This window comes from Coptis chinensis, chromosome 7 (genome assembly GCF_015680905.1).
Source record: "Coptis chinensis isolate HL-2020 chromosome 7, ASM1568090v1, whole genome shotgun sequence".
NCBI classification, from domain to species: Eukaryota; Viridiplantae; Streptophyta; class Magnoliopsida; order Ranunculales; family Ranunculaceae; genus Coptis; species Coptis chinensis.
This window is the reverse complement of record NC_141462.1, coordinates 91,492,150-91,516,664: the sequence shown is the minus strand read 5'-3', so window position 1 is coordinate 91,516,664 and position 24,515 is coordinate 91,492,150. Positions and strand designations below refer to the sequence as shown.

General features: G+C 35.4%; 3 protein-coding genes and 1 long non-coding RNA gene across 4 annotated transcripts; 3 read left to right on the top strand and 1 right to left on the bottom strand.

The window, feature by feature from the left end:
• Window positions 1-676: 676 nt before the first annotated feature.
• Window positions 677-1,723, top strand: LOC147489939 (3'-5' exonuclease-like). Its single transcript, XM_086572537.1, has one exon. The coding sequence runs from the start codon at window positions 846-848 to the stop codon at window positions 1,455-1,457; it is 612 nt and encodes a 203-aa protein (XP_086428663.1). The 5' UTR covers window positions 677-845; the 3' UTR covers window positions 1,458-1,723.
• A 3,331-nt stretch (window positions 1,724-5,054) lies between these two features.
• Window positions 5,055-5,809, bottom strand: LOC147489938 (uncharacterized). Its single transcript, XR_015201486.1, has 2 exons — window positions 5,551-5,809; window positions 5,055-5,278 (listed from the first exon to the last, which is right to left on the bottom strand). It is a non-coding gene; the product is annotated as an uncharacterized LOC147489938 (long non-coding RNA).
• Window positions 5,810-17,395: 11,586 nt separating this feature from the next.
• On the top strand, window positions 17,396-17,782 carry LOC147489937 (putative protein FAR1-RELATED SEQUENCE 10). The gene has a single exon (XM_086574774.1). It carries the CDS (start codon window positions 17,396-17,398, stop codon window positions 17,780-17,782), a length of 387 nt encoding a protein of 128 aa, XP_086430900.1.
• A 114-nt stretch (window positions 17,783-17,896) lies between these two features.
• Window positions 17,897-18,860, top strand: LOC147489936 (protein FAR1-RELATED SEQUENCE 5-like). The gene is made up of 2 exons (XM_086574773.1): window positions 17,897-18,183; window positions 18,296-18,860. Exons 1-2 carry the CDS (start codon window positions 17,897-17,899, stop codon window positions 18,858-18,860), a joined length of 852 nt encoding a protein of 283 aa, XP_086430899.1.
• Window positions 18,861-24,515: the final 5,655 nt, after the last annotated feature.

Sequence of the window (24,515 nt, the reverse complement as noted above, 5' to 3'; positions counted from 1 at the left end):
TTAATTAGAACACCTATTGGAGTATGAACAATAATTGTTATACATATTTGGGATATGAACAATACATCAACATAGTATATGAGGTATGTTAACCTATTTGGGTACAACAATAATCAAATTTTTATGGCTTTATAAACATAACACAGAGGGGTGAAATTTATATTTAAAAAATAAATAAAAATGTATATGTTTTATATCTATAATAACACGAATGGGTAAATTTGGTATTTTAAAAAAGTAAAAAGTCTAGGCCAACTTATTTTGTCCTTGATGATTACTAAAATTGAAATCGTGGATTCATGAATTACTTAATGTTGGAATTTGCCCATATGAGTTACTAAAAAAACGGTGTCCTCTAAAGTTGTTTTTTCTCAAATTAGTGATCCGTACTCTTTTTTTGTATGGATTGGCCGAGTAAGGCACTAAATCTGTTACAGATCTGGGTGTTTGGGCTTCTAAAGAGCACAGGCCCACTCCTTTTTCTCTGTTTCGGTTATTGGAAAAGTTTGCGCAAGTAATAAATCCCTGTTCTTTGATGCTTAGCTAAACATTAGTAATTGAGTTTAATGTGGATTTTCATTAATACGTATGTCTTATTGGTAATCTGTTAGAACCAAACTCCAACATTGAAAGTTGAAACGCCCTCTTCTTGACGCATTGGACTGCAAGAGAATACAATTTCCTAGAGCAAAAGTAAAGATTGACAGATGGCCTGGAGTGGAAGTGCAATTTCCAATAAGATAGTTTAAACTTTGGAGAAATAAACGTTCGATCTCCTTTTACTATATATATTACATTGTGTTGCAAACTCAATAACAAGGCTAAGAATAGAGCAAGCTTGAGTCATGGCAATGATTTGTACAAACAGTGATACACAATACATAGTTTATTTCTCTGGGAAGACAATAGAGACCACAGTCACAGACAAGGCATCTGTGGCCCAAGATTGGATTCGTGACATTGTTTCGATACACCAACATAAGACACAAGTTATTGTTGGTTTGGACATCGAATGGAGGCCCCATCCAATCAGAGATCTGAGCAACAAATCGGCTACTTTGCAACTATGCATCGATGACAAGTGTCTCATCCTTCAGTTATTCTACATGGATGAAATTCCTAATTTACTCAAAGATTTCCTTGGAGACTCTAAATTTAAGTTTGTAGGAATTGAAGTTGGTGATGACGTTCAAAAGCTTCGAAATGAGTATGGCCTTATATGCAGCAGTCACTTGGATATCCGTGAGCTGGCTAAGACACGTTATCCTGGCCGTTTTAGGCGACCCGGTTTGAAGGATCTTGCTCTTGAAATCTCGGGACTTCGTATGATGAAACCTGAACATGTGTGCTTGAGTAACTGGGAATCAAGGATCTTGGATGTGAATCAAATTGAATATGCCTGCATTGATGCTTATGCTTCTTACAAGATTGCTCAAGATTTACTCTCCAGAAACTAGATTAGTATTGAGGAGGCGTGGCTTTGAAAAATGTGGTTATTTTTTGGAGTGTTCAAATTGCTTGTGATGTTTGGATGTCTTTTTATTTCGTAATTAGTGAAGCTTTGGTTTTTTATTTATTTTTAACTTTCTTGGACTTGTACGTAGTAATGATGTTCTCTATGTGGGTTATTATTGTTGCTTTGGAGTCTCCAAGTGAAGCAATTCAGTAGAATATTGTGATGTCATTTTTCATGTTTAAACGACTTAACATAGTTAGTATTGAATATCATGGTGGATCTGTGGATTAGAAAATGGCAGATATGAAGTCTGTGTTCGCATTTTAGATTTTTGCTTCGACCTACTTGGTAAAAGCGAAAACTTCCAAAGCACCGTGCACTGTACAATTCGGTGGTATATAATTGGTGTCAGCAGTCTTGAAAATTAGTAACCTATATACTTCTATAGATTTGAATACCTGTTATATCCTATATAGCTGGTAGAATCGTATGTAGAAGGAACACACTTACACACATTTATTCTTATATTTTGATTTTTTCCTCTTATAATCTTGAACAATTTATTTCCTTTTTACAGGATACAAATATATAATTTCATAAAAAATAAAGATCTTAATGCAACTAATAAAATCATTCTAGATCTTCAGTTTCATACATTTTTCTTGTCTTTCTATTCTTACGAGTTATGAAGATTCTTCATGGCGAAGAGACCATTCAGCTCAAAGCCTAATGCGAAGGATCAGACTTAGTACCTATTCTTCGGTATGAATAAGGGTGATGTTCCATAGGCAAGCTACTGCTATTATTCCATCGGTAGTTGCCTCGAAGGGCGGGGTTGCTTACTGGGGAGTTTCTTTGCGGTCAAGTTCCTCTTTAGGTATCTTTGGAAATGTATTCCAACTTCCAAGGGGTTAGTTAGACTGAAAGAGAATAAAAAAAAAAAAAAAAAACTGGACCCTTAGTCAATCATTGAATTCTTGTACGCGCCCTCCTTCCATGTCCCGTGACAGTGTCTACCCAGAACTCCAGAACCATTCTTTGACATTTGATAAGTAAACTGACGAAAGTCAAATCTTTAAAAACTTAAGTAAATGCCATGTATGGAGGGATTGGAGGCTGACCTTTATGTTTTATGTGATGTTCTTGTTTCCATTTAGTTATGACCTGTTCACAACAACTTTTGTAACTCTTTGTAAATTTTAATATACTATTTTTCTTACCAAGCGAAAAAACAACCTTGTTGACAAAATAGGACTCATCTCTTTTTTATTGCTCACAAAAAAAAAAAAAAAATCTTTTTTATTGGTCCACATAATTATTTGGCCCTACAAATTATCAAAGCTCAACTACTAGCTCACAAGTCACAAATCACAAAAGACGACAGTTTCCGTTGGAAGGCCGTTTGCACTGCCCATTTTCCAATTATTCAAACTAATTATCAGAATTTACCTACTCACAATAGACGACAGTTTCTCTTAGAAGGCAAATGCGCGCAGTTTGCATTGCCCATGCACATATGTTCCAATCATTCAGATTATCACAACTGAACTACTCACAGTAGAGGAGAGTTCTGTTAGAACTTAGAAGGTAAATGCAGTTTGCCCATGTTCCAGTTTCTGTTAGAAGGTTGATTAAATATAATATTGAAAATGATCTGATCGCCATAATATACTTCATTTATTTTAAGAGCTACGTTCGATATTTTTGCTCATTCCATCAATATGTTTATTCTTTTTCATCAGAAATTTATTGAGGGTATAGTAATTTCCCAAACAAGGGTAATCAAATCATGTTCGCTATGACTATGGATTATTGGATCACAGATTCACAGTGAGCTACATTAGTGTATTGCAACGTTACATTAGGCTTGAGAGAAATGTTGAGTTGAAAACTTGAAATACAAAATTGGAATATACAAGTAACTTACAAATATACTATCTACCAGCTTCCAGTGAATTAGTGGATATTCGACCATAAGAAGAATCTTGTGACAGCTGCGTGCTCTCATTCTTTGGGTCCATACCTCGGTAGATGGATTTAACACTATCAAGATGAAGATAAGCATCAGAAGCATCGTCGTCGTTAGGAAGCAAATCATCGCCATTGAGATACCGCATCACTTGCCTCATTGAAGGTCTTGAATCAGATTTTGGATGACAGCAAAGAAGACCCAACTTCAATACCAGATCCAGCTCTTCAATAACATAAGATGAGTTGAGTTTAGGATCAACGACGTCCATAATTTGATCAGAACGATAGCATTCACTCACCCAATCTAACAGAGTCAAATGACCCAAAACTGGTTTGAAACCCTTTATACACGTTACCAAATCCTCCTACTCCAATTATTTCACTTGGTTTGAAACCCTTCGTAGCAATATAGAGGTCTTTGTATCGAAATCGGTGTGGACAATCCAGTTCCCATGCTTCTAAACACTCGGGCTGCTTTTTCCTTCGCATTCGATACTGGTAAAGCAGAGCTGCTATTGCTACCATTACAGCTGTCACCGGGATTACTACAAGAAGTTGAAGGTTTCTTTCGAAACTTGAAGATGATTCTCCTACTGGTGGGAGCGCAGGGAGGCGGTTGCGATCGAGCTCTTGAGCTATTCCATTCACTTGAAAACTCCAGCCTAAAATATAATGAGAGCTCGAGAGCTTTGAAGTGGCTGCGGAGAAGCCAACGTACATAGGCTCCGCCACTAGTAGCGGTGAGCGATCGAATTTGTATGATACTAGGATATGCCCGTGCCCTACGGCACTGATATGGAGTCACTTGTGGCACTAATTTTGTAGAAGCACCCTAAACTTGCATACAAGACAATGCAGGTACTACCGATCAATACAGAAAATACCACTAAGAAACTTAAAGAAAAGTGATTCAATTCACTGAATAAATTAAAGGTGGTTAATGCATGTACAAGAACACAATCCATTCCACACCCCTTCATTGAGTTACGCATGGCTATCACCCATTTCTTAAGCTAAGTCTATTCCTGAGTTCCCTTGAATTCCCTGATATCCGTAAGTTACTCACTGGATATCCAAGTGAAAAATTCATTAAAGATAACATTCATATTTGGATTCCTAATGTTGTGGTTACAAAGTCTCCTACCAGTGTCCAAATACAAGAACAAATACGTACTTCATACTTCAGAAACCATTTCACAACACATTTTCAACACACACACACACCCATAGAAGATAACAGCTATCTTTGACATGTTCATCCAGAAGTTGCAACAGTATTTAAAATAAATATATATACATGTAGCTGCAAGCATAACAGTTGAATAAACTAACCTCGGCAGCACTAATCTTATCAGGTCGAGAAACATAGTCTTCCAAGTCAACCTCATCACTCAAGTTCATCTTAGCAGTGCAGACTTATACACGCACAATCCAGAGTATAAATGATAATGAACGTAGAAACACAGCTCACAGCCATTCCATGGAGGTTCCTCATTCTTATGTTTAAACTGATTAGTAATTACATATTGGAACTAAGGCAGTATTCACCTACTTAAGGTTGAGGCTTAAGAAAACAATATACTTTCTCTATAGCTTTTTGACCACGATATAAAATTGCAATATTATTAAAAAAAAATAGATTATGGAATCAATCCTTTCAATGCTGGGTCGAATATACACTATTGTAGCATTACAAAATAAGAAGTTCACTGTATAAATATGGACATTGCGGAAAAAGTTTATACCTGACAGGCTTTTTGTTTTCTCAGTCAATTTATCGACAGATTCATCTGAAGGATCCTGTATCAGAACCTTCTTCTTCTTCTTCTTTGTAGGATCAAAGGAAGCAAGCTACAACAAAGTGAATTGGTAAAAATATTTTAATAAGATGGATAATATATGTTTACAAATGAGTGAATCAATACAACGCCTATCATGATGTTATTCAATCAATATAGATTTAAGTTTTCAAATAAAATTCACAACACTTACTGTTCGACTCTCGTCCTTAATACCCTCCCAAATTATTAGTTTACAGAATTGACCATTAAGTTTTAATAGGATGTTCTACAAATCTCTAGCAATAGCAATCAAATTTTCAATTTTTTCTCAAAAAATCATACCTTTATAAACCCCAAAACACCTTTTGGGACCCCATGGTGTACGTGTTCATCCTTCACCTTCATTCACATAAACCAAATTCCTGCAAAAGAAAAAGAAATAACCAAACGAAACAAATGAACTTGAAAGACGAAAGAGTACTTTATGTAACATAATGTACAAATATGAGATTGAGAGGAGCTCAAATATGCTGTATTGTGTAGCCTTGTTTGTGGCTGTGAAAAAGTCAGCCACACTTGAAACTTCCCAGTGGAAAAGTTGATATTTACTATATCTTTTGTCTTGTGCGATCTTTGGGATGTTAGTTATTATTGATCTTCTTCTAGAACCAGCTTTTTGGCAAGTAAAATGCATTCAAGTATAAAAGCTATCGAGATTGACGAGTTAGCTCATGGAAGCACAACTTCGTTATAAAGCACAACCACGTTAGATATATAAAGGGGACGGTCATTTTCAATATAAGCACTGAGCTTACGCCATCCCGCAAATCATACATTCTAGTAGAATATAATTATCTCCTCAATGTTAATATCACAATACGACAATATCGATGAGAATAGGAGTAAAATAGGGATAGCAAATGAAGGATTGTTGAGATGATTGATATAGGAACAGCCCTCTCCAGTTTTTCAAGTTTAAGTAAGGGCGGAAGTTTGAGTTAAAGTTCATTTTGATCCCAACTCTGACTAAAGGCGGGGCTTCAAAATATCTTTATCTTTCGAAAAGAAGCGATTATCGAGCATAATGCAGTGCTAAGAACTTACCCATTCTTATTCAAAGACGTCCATTGCAGCAAAAAAAGCCCCAACCCCTGGAAAAATAAGGCTGTCCGCGTTAAGAATGTCTTCACACTGCATAAAAACAGCTCATACCATATTAGAAACATAAAAACAAACCAAATGAGTACAATGTTTTTTAACCAATAATTACATTTACACGAACCAACAACCAACCCAAGCTTCATCCCACGACCAAAAAAATTAATTAATTCATGGCACCCACATCTGGAAACAAGTTTCAAAGCGGGGTTCAGTAGGGTCGCTCTATTCTCTAATCAAGACATCCGGTTCCTTGTTTCAACATCGAAAAGTAACCCGACCATAAATCGTCGGAAAAGTATTCGCAACGACTTTCTTGGAAGATTTACAAAACAGGATAATATCGGTGAAATCTTGGTATCTTGCACCAAAACTGTTTGTGATCTCATTCACCAAAACTTCAACATAAGATCTAGAATGTTGAAGGAAACAATTCATGCATCATGATGAAGCGGATAGAGAGAAGAAAGGAAACAATTCTTTATGTTTTTACTCTAAATGAGAGAAGAAAACTTAGAAATGCAGCACACCACCTAGATGAATTTGAAAGTGCCATGTCACAACTTAGAAAAGACAATGGTAACCACTGGATGGAGGCCCTGCGGGCCCCACACCATTGTGTTTTATTAGATAGATAAAAGGTCTACTAGGCCTTGGTACAGATATCGGAGATAATGTTACATTTATGAAAACTCAATATACCGTGGACTTAACTTTCCTTTCATGCCAAATCTCATAACTCCTCTCATAGGGGAAACCTTCAAAAACACAAAAACGCATACGGAAAACTCAACCCGTTTCCTCTTCAAATCTGTATAACTTTTCTGCCTACTTTGTGCTGTCTTAATCCTTTCTCTAATGACTCTAATCTGTCCAGATGTCTCTCTCACTATCTCAGGCCCAAATAATACTCGATCTCCCACGTCTGCCCAACAAGCAGGTGATCGACATGGACGCCCATACAAAGCCTCAAAGGGTGCCATACCGATGTTCGACTGGAAACTGTTATTATATGCAAACTCCACCAAAGGCAAATGCTCCTCCCATCCTCCACCAAAATCCAATACACAAGACCGTAACATATCTTCTAATATCGATTCACCCTCTCCGTCATCCATCCAATGCGAGGATGATAAGCGATTACTCATCGCCAAACTAGTACCCATAGCACGCTGAAAACTCTTTCAAAACTCATAAGTGAACAAAGGATCTCGATCTGAAACAATACTCACTGGAATCCCATGTAACCTGACCACTTCCCGAATGTACAAGGAAACCAATTTATTTGTATTTCTACGCACATCAATAGGAATGAAATGAGCAGACTTTGTTAAACGATCAACAATAACCCAAATAGATTCATTACCTCTCTGAGACTTGGGCAAACCATCAATAAAATCCATAGAAATGTGCTCCCATTTCCACATCGGTATCTCTAATGGCTGCAATAATCCAGAAGGCCTCTGATGTTCTGCCTTAACTTGCTGACAAGTTAAACACTGAGAAATATATTCATCGACATCTCTTTTCATCCCTTCCCACCAAAAGGTCCTCTTCAAGTCATGGTACATCTTCGTTCCTCCAGGATGAATTGTAAACCGAGAACGATGAGCTTCATATCATATCTCTGTCTTTAACTCTGCATCATCTAGTACACACAATTTCCCATGAAATCTCAATCCTCCATCATAATCAACTGCCTAATCAGACGAACAATCATCTAAAATATCAATGACTAGATCATCTAACCGACTCAAAAGAAATGGGTCTCTGTGCTACATGGCAAACACTCTACTGAAAATCACTGGTCTAACCTCCAAACTGCATATATACCCTTTATCTGTACCTGGTGTAGTCCGGATGTCATAAGCTGCTATAGTCTCCAAACTCTTCCACTCTTGCACCATAAGAGTGGTCAAAACACAAGGCAATCAACTAAGTGCATCAACAACTACATTGCCCTTACCTGGGTGATATTGAATCTCGAAGTCATAACTACTTATGAATTCCATCCATCTCTGCTATCTCATGTTCAACTCTTTCTGTGAATAAAGATACTTCAAACTCTTGTGATCTGTGTAAAGCTCGAACTTCTCACCATATAAATAATGCCTCCACACCTTCAAAGCAAAAACCACGCCACTAACTCCAAGTCATGAGTAGGACAACGTCTCTCGTGTATCTTCAACTGTCGTGAAGCATACGACACCATCTTCTGGTCTTGCATTAACACACAACCCAAACCAGTTCCACTAGCATCTGTAAAAACCACTAGTTTTTCGCCTCTAGTCGGGATTACTAGAATTGGAGCTGTAGTCAACCTCTGTTTCAATTATAAGAAAGCCTTCTCACAATCATTAGTCCATATAAACTTCACATCCTTCCTAGTTAACTTGGCGGATGGAGCTGCAATAATGTTCTCGACTTCTCAATAAATCTCCGATAATATCCAGCTAACCCCAAGAAACTCCTAATCTCTGTAACAGTGGTTAGTTGTTTCCATTCTTTCACTATAGCAACCTTCTCAGGGTTTACAACAATCCCCTCACTAGATATCACATGTCCCAATAAACGAATTTCTTTTTCCCAAAAATGGCACTTGCTAAACTTAGCATACAACTTCTGTTCTCTAATCGTCTGCATCACTATCTTCAAATGCATTTTATGTTATTCTATGTTTTGTGAATACACTAAAATGTCATCAATGAAAACAATCACAAATTTATCCAAATAGGGCTTGAAAATATGATTCATCAGGTCCATAAAGAATGTAGGTGCATTCGTCAACCTAAAAGGCATCACAGAAAACTCATACAAATCATACCGAGTTCTAAATGCAGTCAAAGGAATATTATTCTCTTCAACCCCCATCTGATAATAACAAGTCCTTAAATCAAACTTTGAAAATACCTTAGCCCCTTTCAACTGATTCAACAAACCGTCAATCCTAGGAAGCGGGTACTTATTTTTTATAGTCACAAGATTCAAATCCCTGAAATCAAAACACATTCTCAAGGTACCATCCTTCTTTGAAACAAAAATAGCAGGCGCACCCCATGGTGAGTTGCTTGGTCGTATGAACCCCTTCCTGAGTAATTTCTCGACTTGTACTTTCATTTCCTCCAATAGCTTAGGCGCCAACCTATAAGCCAACTTTGAAACTGGTGCAGTCCCTAGTACCAAGTCCATACGAAACTCTACCTCCTTTTTGGGTGGCAACCCTGGAATCTCCTGAAAAACATTCTTCAAAGGGGGCACTACTTCCATATTGCTGATATCCCTCGTAGGTATCTTTATAGAGCACAGGAAACTAGAAATCACCGAGTCCTCCTTACTATCACAAGTGTGAATCAACCTTGACTTGCTAGGTGTATTCACTATAACTTCCTCCTCATGACAATCCAAGGTAACATGATAAGCGTCGGCAGTCCATACCAAGTATGAAATGGAAACCCTCAAACCCTAAAACTATCAAGTATGTCCTAGAATCAACTCATACAGATCAAACTCATACATACCTGAAGATTGATTGAGTTTCAACTTGCCTATCTATCAAACTCCTACTAGTCAACATTTCATAAAAAATGCACCCAACCGACCAGATATCTGCTGCAAAACTGTAGTGCCCCCCACGAGAATTTCGGGAGCTCTGTAACCGGGGGTACCATGCTGAAATAAAAAAATGTTATTAGTTTTAATAGCAGGGAATGAGGATTTGTGCAGAATAACATACTACAATGAAATTACATAGAAACCCGTTAAACAAAACTTTTAATTGCAACCAACACAAATAGCTAGGGGTGGCAGTTTTGTACACGACCCGCTAACCCGACACGAATCCAACATTAAATTAGCGGGTTCAGGTTGGAAAAAAAAGATTTTGGGTCATTTAAGGGTTGACCCACCGAACCTGACAAATAAGTGGGTTGGGTTAGTAGGATCACATAGGTTAACCCGAGTAACCCATTAGTAGATCCGATTTGTTCTCAAGTCTAATAGGTCGGGTCATCAACCCGTGACCTGACCTATTAGATAAATGTTTTAACATGTTTTAAGATAAGTTTCCTTATTTGTTAAAATCTCATCATCCCAACTATCTAAAATAAATGACTAAAAGGAGAAGGATTAGCCGTCATATTGATTCATTCGATAAAGATATGTTTTATTATTCAATTTTCATTGATATGTAGGTGACAAGAGCTCGCTTTGTATTTGGTTGGCTCTTTGGTGAAAACATGTATTTTGTATTATATAGCTAAGGTTGTTTTAAGTGAATCTTCTACGCAACTTCATCAGTGGAGATTCACTCAATCCATTTATTCACTATCCTCACAACTTGATCTTTCGTTGAATTCAAGTATGCCTCGATCATTGGCTGTTTTTTTTATCTATTTATTTTTTGCTAAGATTTCAAATTAATACATTATAAGTGTATTGCTACAATGTCTTTGAGAAAAAGACTAGCTTTCGAACCCGTTCGTACCTTTATATTAAATTATTCTAAAAAAATTAGCAATTATGTATATATGCATAATTAGCTATGCATAGTTATGAGATCGATATGAAAATTATATTAATCACTCATTCAAATTTTTTGCACCACTCTCTATAAAAAGGAAGCACCAAACCTTGATAAAACCCATCAACTTCTTTTTGTTGTTAGGGTTAATAAGTTTGATTGAAGTTTTGTGAGAATGTTAAATATGGCGAAAATAATATTGAAGCTACTTGAATAGAAAGACATTCCTAATCATAATAAAAAAATTATGATAAACACTACTTAAAATACAAAACTATATTTGTCGAGACATTTATTCCCCCTACATATAATACAGACATATTTTAGGGTTATTAGTTCAATGCATTTGCATCAAGTTTCTGATTTTCCATTAATTATTCTTTAAGGTTAGTTCAATGTAGTACGTTGCATCCAGTTTCCAATTTCTCATTAATTATTCTTTGGGGATAGTTCAATGCAATAATTGCATCAAGTTTTCGATTTCTTGTTAATTATTATTTGAGGTTAGTTCAATGCAATTGCATCCACTTTATGATTTCCCATTTGTTATTCATTAAGGTTAATTCAGTATAGTTGCATCCATTTTTCGATGTTTCGTTAATTAATCTTTGAGATTAGTTCATTGCATTTGTATACAAGTTTCAATCTCCTGTTAATTACTCTTTGAGGTTAGTTCAATACATCTGCATCCAGTTTCTGATTTCCCGTTAATTATTTTTCTAGGTTAGTTCGTTAGTTTACAATTTCTACTTATTTATACTTTGAGGTCAGTGTGATATAGTTATATCCGGCTTTCAATTTCCAGTTAACTATTCTTTGAGGTTATTTCAATACATTTGCATACAATTTCTGATTTCTCGTTAGTTAATCTCTTATTTTAGTTTAATGAAGCTGCATCCAGTTTATGATTTTCAATTAATTATTCTTTGAGGTTAGTTCAATGCAGTTGCATCCAATTTTCGTTTTTATATTAATTATTCTTTGAGGTTAGTTCAATGTTTTTGCATTAAGTTTTTGATCTCCCGTTAATTATTGTTTGAGTTTAGTTCATTGCAATTACAGCAAATTTATAATTTCATGTTAATTATTCATTTAGGTTAGTTCAGTGCAGTTTCATCCATTTTTCAATATTTCGTTAGTTAGTCTTTGAGATTAGTTCATTGCATTTGCATCCAGTTTCCGATTTCCCGTTAATAACTCTTTAAGGTTAGTTCAATACATCTGCATCTAGTTTCTGATTATTTATATTTTGAGGTTAGTTCATTTTACAATTACATCCGGTTTCGATTTTCACATTAACTATTCTTTGAGGTTATTTCAATGCATTTGCATTTAGTTTATGATTTCTCACCAATTATTCTATGAGGTTAGTTCAATACAGTTGCATTTGGTTTTGATTTTTTTTTTGTTAATTATTTTTTGAGTTTAGTTCAATGCATTTGTATCTAGTTTCTAGTTTCCCATTAGTTATTATTTGAGGTTTGTTTGATGTATTTGCATACTATTTCCAATTTCTCGTTAAATATTTTTTAAGGATTTGCATCCAATTTCTAATTTCCTCATTAGTTATTCTCGGACGTTATTTTAATGCAATTGCATCCAGTTTTCGATTTCTGGTTAACTACTTTTTGAGTTTAGTTTATTGCATTTGCATAAAGTTTTCAATTTTCCGTTAATTACTCTTTGAGCTCAGTTATGTATTTGAATCTAGTTTCCAATTTTCTTTTAATTATCCAATGTGGTGTGTAATACCAACTTCTACTGATCCATCTGTAGTGTCCTTGCAAACATGACATAAAAAATAAATTATGCTTGATTTATTATGTGGGATCATCGAAGATTATCCAGTTCCCAATTTCCTGTTAATTATTATTTAAATTATATGCATTACTCACTATGTAGAATCTTCAAAGATTATCTATGAATGAGTGTTGTTATATTAATTATTCTGAAAAATATTTGCAAATATGCAGAACAATTATATATTAATATTATATTGATCACTCATCCAAATTTCTTATAATGTGAAAACCTTATTCTCCATTAAAAAAAAAAAAAAAAAAAAATAAAACCCTTCAATTCAACTTCATTTTGTTGTTTAATAATAGAAGTTTGATTGAAGTTTTGTGAGATTGCCTAATAAGGCAAAGTTCATATATATTGAAGCTACTTGAATAGTAAGGAGTTCTCAATCATACGGAAAGAGATAAGATAAACACCATTTTAAATACAAAACTGTACTTATTGAGACATTCCCACAACATATAACCCAACTATGTTTTGAGATTAGTTCAATGCATTTGCATCTAATTTCTGATTTTCCGTTATTTATATTTTGAGGTTAGTTCAATGCAGTTGCATCCGATTTCCGATTTCTCGTTAATTATTCTTTGAGGTTAGTTCAATACATTTGCATCCAATTTCCAATTTCTTGTTAATTATTTCTTTGAGGTCACCCAATGCATTTGCATCCAGTTTCGATTTCCTGTTATTATGTGAGATTAGTTTAATGCATTTGCATCCAGTTTCCGATTTCTCGTTTATTATTTGATAAGGTTGCATTTGCATCTAGTTTTCGATTTCTCGTTAACTATTGTTTGAGGTTAGTTCAATGAATTTGCATCCAGTTTTCGATTTCCCTTTAATTATTTCTTGAGATTAGTTCAATGTATTTGCATCCAGTTTATTTTTTGAGATTAGTTCAGTACAGTTGCATCTGGTTTCCGATTTCCCGTTAATTATTCTTTAAGATTAGTTCCATGCATTTGCATTATGTTTCCAATTTACAATTAATTTTTCTTTGAGGTTAGTTCAATGGAGTTGCATCCAATTTTCGATTTCCCATTAATTAAATCTTTGAGGGTTAGTTCAATGCATTTTGCATCCAATTTCCGATTTTCCGATAATTATTTTTTTTATGTTAGTTTGATGTATTTGCATCCAAGTTTTGATTTTCTGTTAATTATTCTTTGAGGTTAGTTTAATACAGTTGTATTCACATTCCGATTTTTTATTAATTACTTTTTAAGATTAGTTTAATGCTTGTATTTGCATCCAGTTTCCGATTTTCCGTTAAATATTATTTGATGTTAGTTCGATGCATTTGCATCCGGTTTTCGGTTCCCCATTAATTGTTCTTTGACGTTAGTTTCATTCAGTATTATATATATTTTAAAATATTTGTCATTATTGTTTTGCAGTTATTTTTTTTCATTTTCTATTATATATTTTGTGATATTATTTTTTGTATAATTTAATTTTCTACATGTAATTTGTTTTGGTTTGGTATATAATTTATTTAAATCCAATGTCCACTTTAACTGAATCTCGTTATTCCGCCAAATATATGATATTATAGAGTTGAAAAATTATATTATAGTGTTGAAAAATTATAAATTCATAAATTTAATTGGAATATGTCATAATTATTATGGTTAGAATTGTGATTTTTGGAATCCTTAACTATGAATTATGTCTAAATCCCACAGTGGATGGCGCATCAAATCTAAAGGGTTTTAGGAAAATCGTTTTAGGTAGAAACTATTGTTTTTAGCAATTTAGTTTTTTGTCTGATATTTTTTTTCCATAATTAGCTATATTGTTTAGGAAAAGTTGGAGACTTTGTGAAACTCTAGATAAGATTGTTTTTTCGTATTTAGCTATAGTGTTTAGGAAAAGTTAGAGACTCTGTGAAACTCTAAATGGGATTGTTTCCTTATTTATATCATATTTTTTTTTATATATAATTAGTAATAGAGTTTAGAAAAAACTGGAGTCTCTCCGAGTGTTCCAAAAAATAGATTGGTGAGGGTATAACTATAATATATATATCTAAGGAATTGGAATATGTCGTAATTATTGTGGTCAGAATTATGATTTTTGAAATTCTTAACTATGAATAAATGTCTAAATCACACAGTGGATGACACATCAAATCGAAAGGGTTTTAAGAAAATCTTATTTAGTGGAAACTATTGTTTTTAGCAATTTAGTTTTTTGTCTCCCCATTTTTTTTTTTTTTTCGTAATTAGCTATATTGTTTAGGAAAAGTTAGAGACTCTGTGAAACTCTAGATGGGGTTGTTTTTTCGTAATTAGCTATAGTATTTAGAAAAAGTTAGAGACTCTGTGAAACTCTAGATGAGATTGTTTCTTTATTTATATCCTACTTTTTTATAATTAGTAATATAATTTAGAAAAAATTGGAGTCTCTGCAAAAAAAAAATAGATTGGTGAGGATATAACTATAATATATATTTAAGGATAAAGATAAATATTTGTTTCCTATTTTTGTTTCCTATTTTATCTCCTACTTTTTCTTAATTAGTCATGACACGTGGACACCCTAAAAACACTTCCTCAATTGAAGAGGGTAGAGCTATAATATATATATATAAAGACACCCTTTCCGGAGCAAGCAATTATGCTAACATATGGACCAGGTGTGTTCTAAAATAATATTTTTAGCATTAACCATGTGAACTTAGATTTCACTATTTCATACAACACACATGTAATCTTTCTGCATCATTAACATAGAGATACATTTCGGTGATTACTAATGAACTCATTGTGTTATACTGTTTTTGATAGGTGCAAAACCATACTATACAAATGTAATTGTGTCCTTATTAGTTATTATATATTGCCGGCTACCCGTAGCATATTCATTGTGAATAACATTGATATAGATGAGTAATAAGAGACAAAAGATTATTTTAAACCTTTGAGAAAAGGAACTTTGAATGGTGTCCTCCGGAAATTGAACAAAAAAATTAGCTCATGGTATGTAGTGGTATGTAGTTTAGGTTAACGCAGGTAAACAACACAAAATAAACATATAACCAATCTTTAGGAATAAGAGCACCAACTAATAATACCTTATACTTTGATCTTAGTTGGTATCAATGGTAGAATGTAACAAAATTTAAAAAGAACTTCATTGTAGTCGGGGAATTAGAAATGCAGTATGACATGTTTTCTTTTATCAAGACAGTCTAGAATTCATTGGATCAAAACACTACATAAACATATATAGTAGTATCTTTAATATTATTGATTGTATTAAAATGGTACAAACTTTTCTAATTTCAAACATGTACTCTCGGTAAAGTGCCAAACTATCAATTTGTAGTTTACTTGGCAGGCAGACTTCCAAGCAAGTTGTTAGTTTTGTTGTTTCCTTTTTATTTCTAAATTTTTTACCACTTAATTTTGCTTTGGGATTATCATTAGGTTTCTCTTTGCAACGGTTCCATTGTTTCTACTACATGCTTCCACTAGCCATATACTCCCTCTCTCAAGTCATTTTTGTGGTTATTTATCATGACCTTTTAGACAGCAGAAGCTTCAACTTTACATACTCGAGGAGATTATAGTGCCAAACCAAACGGTGTCATGGCCAAGACACCTTCTACTAACTTATTCAAGTAATTTAGTTAATCTTTCGTGAAACTTATCCTCTCTTGATCTGTTTATTATTGATTATTAATTTATTAGTCATTTGGTTTCGGTAATGTGCCTCTGAGTTTGACTATATGTTTCTTAGAATATACATAAGACCATCCGTATAGGATATAAAAGAAGACTCCAGAAATTTGATATCTTTCTCTTTGAATGAGATCTCAATTCTAGCTACGACTATTTTAACAAGTAGATGTTGCCAATTTCATTGGGAAGTAATCCCAATTTTACATTTATTGGTTGTCTTCATATGCGTAATGCTATTCCTTAGACTTACTAGACACTAATAGGTAACCTGTTGTTTACATTGTGTGTGTATATATATATATACACACGAGGGGGTTCCGTTTACAATAGATTTGGTATAATACTTCTTACAATAGATCAGGACCGAACACAACTAAAAATCTAGCGGGTTTAAATTTGTGTGAGTTGGCACTCATTTAGCGTGAAAGAAGTGTGTGGGAACGGCTCCAACCAAGCCGAGAAGAAAAAAAAAAACCCCCCACGTAGTTTTTTTTACTCTTCTTCCTCTCTATTTTTGGCCTTTAGAAACCTTACACTTCACCTTCTTGAGAAATAATATCACCTTCGCAGCTCTCTCTCTCTCTCTCTTCATATATTGACACCACTGTCAGGGTAAAGCGCCTGTTATGACCAGCAACAACGCTACTCGACATTGACGACAAAAAGAGATTAAACGAGTAACTTATAAAAGGTATACTTCTCTCAGCCCAATTTTGTTATACTAAGAAAAAACATTACTTTGGGTGAAGTTATTGTTCAAAAAGTTATAAAATTAAAGTTTTTATGCGTTTTTTGTCTACTTCTTGGGTGATGTTGGTGTTCATGTGTTTTGGGATGAAAACAAGATATTTAGTTTCTATGGGAAACTAATTGATGTCAACGTTATTTGACAATGTTGCTCATGCATTACAGACAATAATATGATAACATATGAATTGAAGTCTTACACTTTTTTTTAAGATTTTTTTTTTCTTTGTATTAATATTCTGTTGAACTTTTTTTTCCATAGATGCTACAAAAAATGGAAGAGTCTCATGACCAAGAATCTGAGCTTATGGGGAACTTCAGCGGAGTCGCAGACTGTGGAACATCTTATGTCCAAGTGGAAAAGAACACAGTTGGATCTCCTACAAAGGATTTCGACGATGCCATAGACACACCCTATGTAGGGATGACTTTTAAATCAATTGAAGAAGCAAAGAAATATTATGAACGATATGGTGTAAGCAAAGGATTCTCAATTGTTACGAGATCTTCTAACAAATCTTGGCTGCATTGTGACATGGTGACAAATATCGGTTTTGCGTGCTCACATTTTGGTTCTCATAAGAAGAAGTTAAATGAAAATGTTGAGAGACCACGTTTGAATGCATCAATAGAAAGAGGGGATTGCAAAGCATATATGTAATGCTAAGCTTAGGGCTTAACCACACTAAAGTGGGAGGTTGGACAGTTTTGTGATGAACACAATCACACATTTGTCACGCCGTCTAAAACGATATTCCTTAAACAAAACCGAATGATGCCAGCTGCGGCGAAAGGCATGGTGGAACTTTTTCAGAGGGAAAATATGCAAATAAACAAAGTTACAGCGATCTTTGGAGGTGATGTCATTGGTTTCACAAATCGTAATTGTTGGAATCATCTTCGTGACGTAAGGCAAAAGCTTGATGTTGGGGATGCTCAGTGGGTCTTTAACCACTTCCAAAGAAGGCAAATTGAGAATCCACAATTTTTCTATGCTATTCAATATGATGGAGAAGGGAGAGCAATTAATTTCTTTTGGGTTGATGCTAAGTCTCGCATGTCGTATGAACAGTTTTGAGATGTAGTGTCATTTGATACTACATACAAGACTAATAAGTACAAGCTGCTGTTTGCACCATTCACCGGTGTGAACCATCACTTTCAAACTATCCAGTTTGGATGTGGGTTACTACAAGACGAGACAGAGGAAAGTTTCATATGGCTATTTACAACTTAATTGGAAAGAAGCAATGAGGGAAAAAACACCTATTTCCATTATTACTAACTCGGACCTGGCCATGAAAGCTGCTGTACCTAAAGTGTTCCCTAGCACACGTCATAGGCTATGCTATTGGCATATTAAAAAAAAGTTTGGTGAGAAGTTGGGACATTTATACCACAAAGGCTCAAATTTTAAAGGAGATGTTAAGAAATGCTTAAAATGGACATTCAGGATTGAAGATTTCGAGAGAAGATGGAACACACTGATGAGTAAATATGAATTAAGTAACCATCATTGGCTCATTGGAATATTTGAAGATCGTGAGGTATGGGTTCCTGTGTACAATCAAACTACTTTCTTTGCTGGTATGAACACTATTGGTCGTAGTGAGGGAATCAACGGGTTTTTCAAAAATCATATCAAAGGCACCACTAATTTAATGGAATTTGTTCAAAAATATGAACAAGCTTTGAAGACTATGGAATTAAATGAGAGAACAGAAGATTATGAGTCATAACAAAAGAATCGTATTGTTACTGGGAGAAGTTATATTTTGAAGCATGCGGCCAAGATATATACACGAAGGATGTTTGAAAAGTTTAGGACTCAATTTCTGAATGCTGAGTTATACAAAGCCGACATTATTACTACTAAACCACTTACATATGCTGTGAAGTACATTAAAAACAAGACTGATAGTGAGAGTGAGCATTAGGTTGTGCAATGGAATCCCCAGACATGTGAAGGTATTTGTGAATGTAATCGTTATGAGTTTGTTGGAATACCATGTGTGTAACGCCCGTATTTTTAAAATATGTTTTTATCTATTTAATTAATTAATTTAATTATTTATTTTCAAAATTCGTTGGATTAAATTCGAGATACGTGGGCCTGGTTTTTGGGCCCGAGTCTGTGTTGGGCTTGGGTTTCGAACCCAAGTATATAAACATATTTTTCTAGAGAATAGGGTTTTTTTTTAAAGATAATAAAATAATAAAAATGGAGGCTCGAGCGTTGGAGCGCGATGACTCGGACTCGGAGAAATTCGTGGAGCTTTGGGATTAAGGTGAGTAGTTTAATTTCATTTTTTCTCGTCTATACCAAGAGACGATTTTCTTGTAGTACCACGCTTACTATATGTTTTCGGTTCATTTTTCATTTTCTGCTCATTTTACTCGCTCAAAGAACGATTCTTCGTTAATGTTAAAACTTGTTAGAATTATAGAATTGTCAAAAACTCGTTAATAGTTGTTCATGGTGGTTGAGCCCCAAAGAAACAGAGAAATCATCTCCGTACAATCGTTGAAACTTTTATTTTGGTATTATCTCGTTGGTTGAGGTCGGGTCATCCAAAGCTCGGCGAAGCTTCGAGAAGCCCTCAATGGCGTCGCCCAGCCAAAGAAAACGGAATCATCCCGTTCTTTTTTTTGTTTAAACTATGTTTTTGTGATGTTCAACTGTTGTGTTGTGTTATGGGATTGATTGATGATTTGGAGAGTTGGGAGGGGGCTGTTGGAGCTTGGAGAAAGCTTGAGCCGTCGTTAATGGCGTTACTGCCATTACTGTGATACTGGGGTGGGGCGATTTTTGTAGGTTGAACTGTTTTGGTTGGGTTTTTGAATCTTGTGTTGGTTGTCGATTGAAGGGGTTGTGTTTGAGTGTGTGGGGACTGTTGAAAGGATGCGGAAGCCATTAATGGCGGCAGTAAAATCTTTTAGATCTAGTTTTGGGTGAGGGTTGGATTGTATGATTTGGGGTTTTTGTTTTAACTAATGTTGTTTGGTTTTGGATTTGGGTTAAAATCGGCTTGATGAAATGGGAGTGGGTGGCCGGCGCGTTTTGGTGGCTGGTGGAGGAAGAAGGTTGGAGAAGATGAACAGTAAATTTCGGTTGGGCTTTGGGCCTAAACCTTTTGGTTTTGTGTGGGCCGAAATCTAATTTAGTTTGGTTGGGCCGGTTTTTAGTTAAGTTGTTATTGGGCCGGACCAGTTCAATTAAGCTTGGACCAATTTGGTTTAGTTCTATGGGCCCGTTTCATTTGTTTTGATTGGGCCGGTTTCAGTTCAAATTTTCGGGCCGAACTCAGTTGTGTTTTGGGCCAGTTCAGTCTAAAGTTTTTGGGCCAGTTTCTAATATTGCTTGGGGCCACTCCATAGGATTTAATATAGATCCCAATTGGGTCAGGTTGAATAATAAGTTAGTGTAGACTTTCGGGGGCGGGTTTTAAGGTTTGGGCTTTGGCCAGTTAAGGTCCGAACCATTACCTTGGTCATGAGCCCATGAGCCATGCATTTGCCTTAGCCATGAACTATGGCTATGACCCTGAACCTGTCGAACATGGAAACGGCAGTTTGACTTTGACAATGACAGTTTGACTTCGACCATGATGTGTTGACTTTGACAATGACAGTTTGACTTTGACCGTTGATCGTTGACTTTGATCGTTGACCGTTGACTGTGAAATGTTGACTTTTTTTTCCAGTTTTTCACATATTTAAGAATATGGACAAATATAGTAATAAAATATTGTTGAAATTGTAATACGTTGTTGGTCATTATCTAATTATGATGTGACGTGAGTAGTGTGTAAAACATATATATATATATATATATTGGGCTTTGATTGTGGACTGTAGACTGTTTAATTGTGCTACATTTTATGTTGTAAATTGTATGGACAAATCAAATGTTGAAATGCTGTGGAAGCTGATATAAATTTGGTTGTCATTATCTAATTAAGATTTGACGTTGATATTGTGACATTATATAATATGTTGGGATATATATATATTAAATGCAATAGTTTTGGAGGAATAAATGTATAAACGCTCTATTATTATATTTATGAGATGCTAGTAGAGTATTTGTGGATATTTCCCACGGGAGTGTGGCGTAGTGCAATAATATATTGGCACGTGAAATAATGAGAGTGGTTATGAGATATAATTGAGATATTTCTAAATATTGTGGCTTAGTGCAATAAGGTAATTGACCTCAAGACGATATATAGTGGAATGTTTATGAGTCATAAATGTATGACACCTGAATAAATTACGTAACGAAAATCCTAGAACCTGAATAACCGTATACGTTAATTTGACATTTTTTCATTTCCGCTAATTCACGAATTTTTTCCGATTGTCCATTTATCTTATCGTTTACGTTCACACGACACTTTGTTATACACTCCGCTTACTCTTTTATTAATTCACATTTTCCTTGATTTATCTTCTCTTCTTTGCCATGTGAACTTTGTTCGCCTGACAAAGAGGGGGCGGTGTTTCGACCCCCACCTACGTGGCAAACGTCCATTAGTAGGGGTCTCTATTTTATTCATTTAATCAACAGGGCTAAAAGCCCAATTAAAATATCATGGATCAATGTACAAGCCTATTAACTCATGTGTCTAAGGTCTGAACCTTAGCCACATGGCTTGCCACTAATGTACATTGATTTATGTCCCTGATTCATTTCTTATCAAAGAGATAATTATCACTTGACAAATGTATTCTATCACAATTACTCAAGCAACAAGATTACTTGAGCTACAAGGACTCTCTACTCTACCTATATAAATACCACATTATTTTTTATAAGGAACTACGTGGAAACTTGATCCCTAGAGAATAGATCTTGGGTACGTAGGCAGCCATTATTTGGTTCAGTTTCATCTCCCCCAACATCACATTCCTCTGTTTCTTAGTGTGTTCTTTACCATTGCTCTCGTTGTGTTGAAGCAGTTTATTGCCGAAACACTTAGCACTTGACTATTTTGTCTTGGCTGATCTATTAACTCATCTTCCAATATTCAAATGTATAGTGCAAGCAGGCTCTATACTCAGGAGTGAGAAATAGAAATTTCATATATTATGAATTTCATGTATCAACTGTCCTTTCAGTATAAAACTATAAGTGGCTTATTTAGTTATTTTCACTCTTTTGGCTTGTCTTCAGATATTTGTGAGGCAACTCGATTTTTTGGGCAAAGTTGTGAGGCAAAAGGAATCAAATAGTGTATAAATTGGTTCTAGCTATTGCTATCCCACCTCGAATCCTACCCTCGCTATTAATTACACTCCCTTCCACAAGACTTGGCATCCCCTGGGAATAAATCGTTCAACATGATCAGAAAACAAAGTTCTCTTAACTATTTTAACTAACAAAATGCAAATAACAATCACAGCTAAGTCAAATATTTTGCAAAATGGAAGAAACCGAAAAACTAATCGACCTTGGGGGTTGTAACGCCCGTATTTTTAAAAGACATATTTAATGATTAATTAATTAATTAAATTATTTATTTTCAAAATTCGTCGGATTGGACTCGGGATACGTGGGCCTGGCTTTGGGCCCGAGTCTGTGTTGGGCTTGGGTTTCGGACCCAAGTATATAAGCACATTTTTCTAGAGAATAGGGTTTTAAAGATAATAAAATAATGAAAATGGAGGCAGAGCATGAAAGCTGGATTTCTGGAGGGTGGAGCGCGACGAATCGGGCTAGGAGGATTCGCCGAGCTGTTCATACAGGTGAGTAGCTATTTTGCTATTTCACCGAATTATAGTTTTTCGTAATCTGCGATATCGTTAAAAGTTTCGCTTATGTTTTCGGTTCATTTTATGTTATTGTCGTTAAATCGTGGTTGTTAAAAATATATTGGTTAAACTGTATTTTTGAAACACCGCTTGAACTCTGAACTTAAATCGCCGAAAGCTCGGCCATGAGCCGTTAATGGCGCTTAAAGTGAAATCAATAAATCGTTATGTTTTTATTGTTTTTTGTGAACCGGACTAGTGGTTGTGATTTGGAACTATATTTGGTTGATTGAATGAGGTTAGGTGGTCGGGTGGAGTGTTGGACCGATGAGGGTCGAGCTGGGGCAAGATGAAGCTTGGAGGCGTTAATGGCTGCGGGCCGGTCAATGTTTGTGGGTTGGTTTCATTTGGTTGAGTGATGATGGGTTGAAGTGGGGTAGTGTAGGGCGTATGAGGCTGTCGAATGGGTGCTGGGAAGCTTGGTGGAAGCTCCCAAGACTTGTCAATGGCGTTACTGCCATTACTGTGATACTGGGATTGGTTGTTATGCGTTTTTAGAATGGTTTGAACGGTTTTTGTTTGATTTGGTGGGTGGTTGATGTATGTGGGAATGTTGGTTGAGTGATGAGGGCTGTCAAAGCTCCAAGAACATTAATGGCGGCAGTAAAAATCTTGTAGATCTAGTTTTGGGTGAGGGTTGGATTGTAGGATTTGGGGTTTTTGTTTTAACAAATGTTGTTTGGTTTTGGATTTAGTGTAAAACCGATATGTGAGAGAGGGGATTAGTGGTGGCTGGTGGCCGGTCGGTTTTGGTGGAGGAGGAGGAGAACTGATGGGGAAGATGACCGAATTTGGGCTTGGGCCTTAGTCAGCCGGGGTTGGGCCCGTGTAGGTTAAGTTATTTGGGGCCAAAACATTAGTTTGGTTGGGCGGTTTTAGTTAAGTTGTTGGGCGAAATGTTTTATTGGCTTACCGAAAATTCAATAGTGGTTGGACCGAAATTTCGGTTTAGTGTTAGTCATGGGGCCGAAGTTCTATTCCGGATTGGGCCAAATTAATTAAATCAAGCTAAATACGCCTCAAATCCTAAAGTTTTTGGGCCCGTTCTAATATTGTTTGGGACCAAATCCATCGGACTTAAAATAGATCTAAGTGGATCTCTAAATGTTTAAACTTTCGGTTCTAAGGTTTGGGCTTGGCCATTGGTCCCGACTATGACCTTGGTCACGAGCCCACGAGCCATGCACCTTTCGACCTTAGCCATGAACCCGGCTATGACCCCGAACCCGTCGAACACCTAAAAACGACAATTGACTTTGACAATGATGAATTGACTTTGACCATCGACCGTTGACTTTGACTTTGACTTTGACCAGGACATGTTGACTTTGACTTTGACCATGACATGTTGAGTTTGACCTTGACCATGATGGGTTGACCTTTGACATTTGACTTTGACCGTTGACTTTGAATGTTGACCGTTGACTTTGACCGTTGACTGGGAATGTTGACTTTTCCAGTTTTTCACATATTTGATTATATGGATAAATATAGTAATAAAATATTGTTGAGATTGTATAACTTGGTTGGTCATTATCTAATTTAGATTTGATGTGAGTAGTGTGTAAAGCATATATATA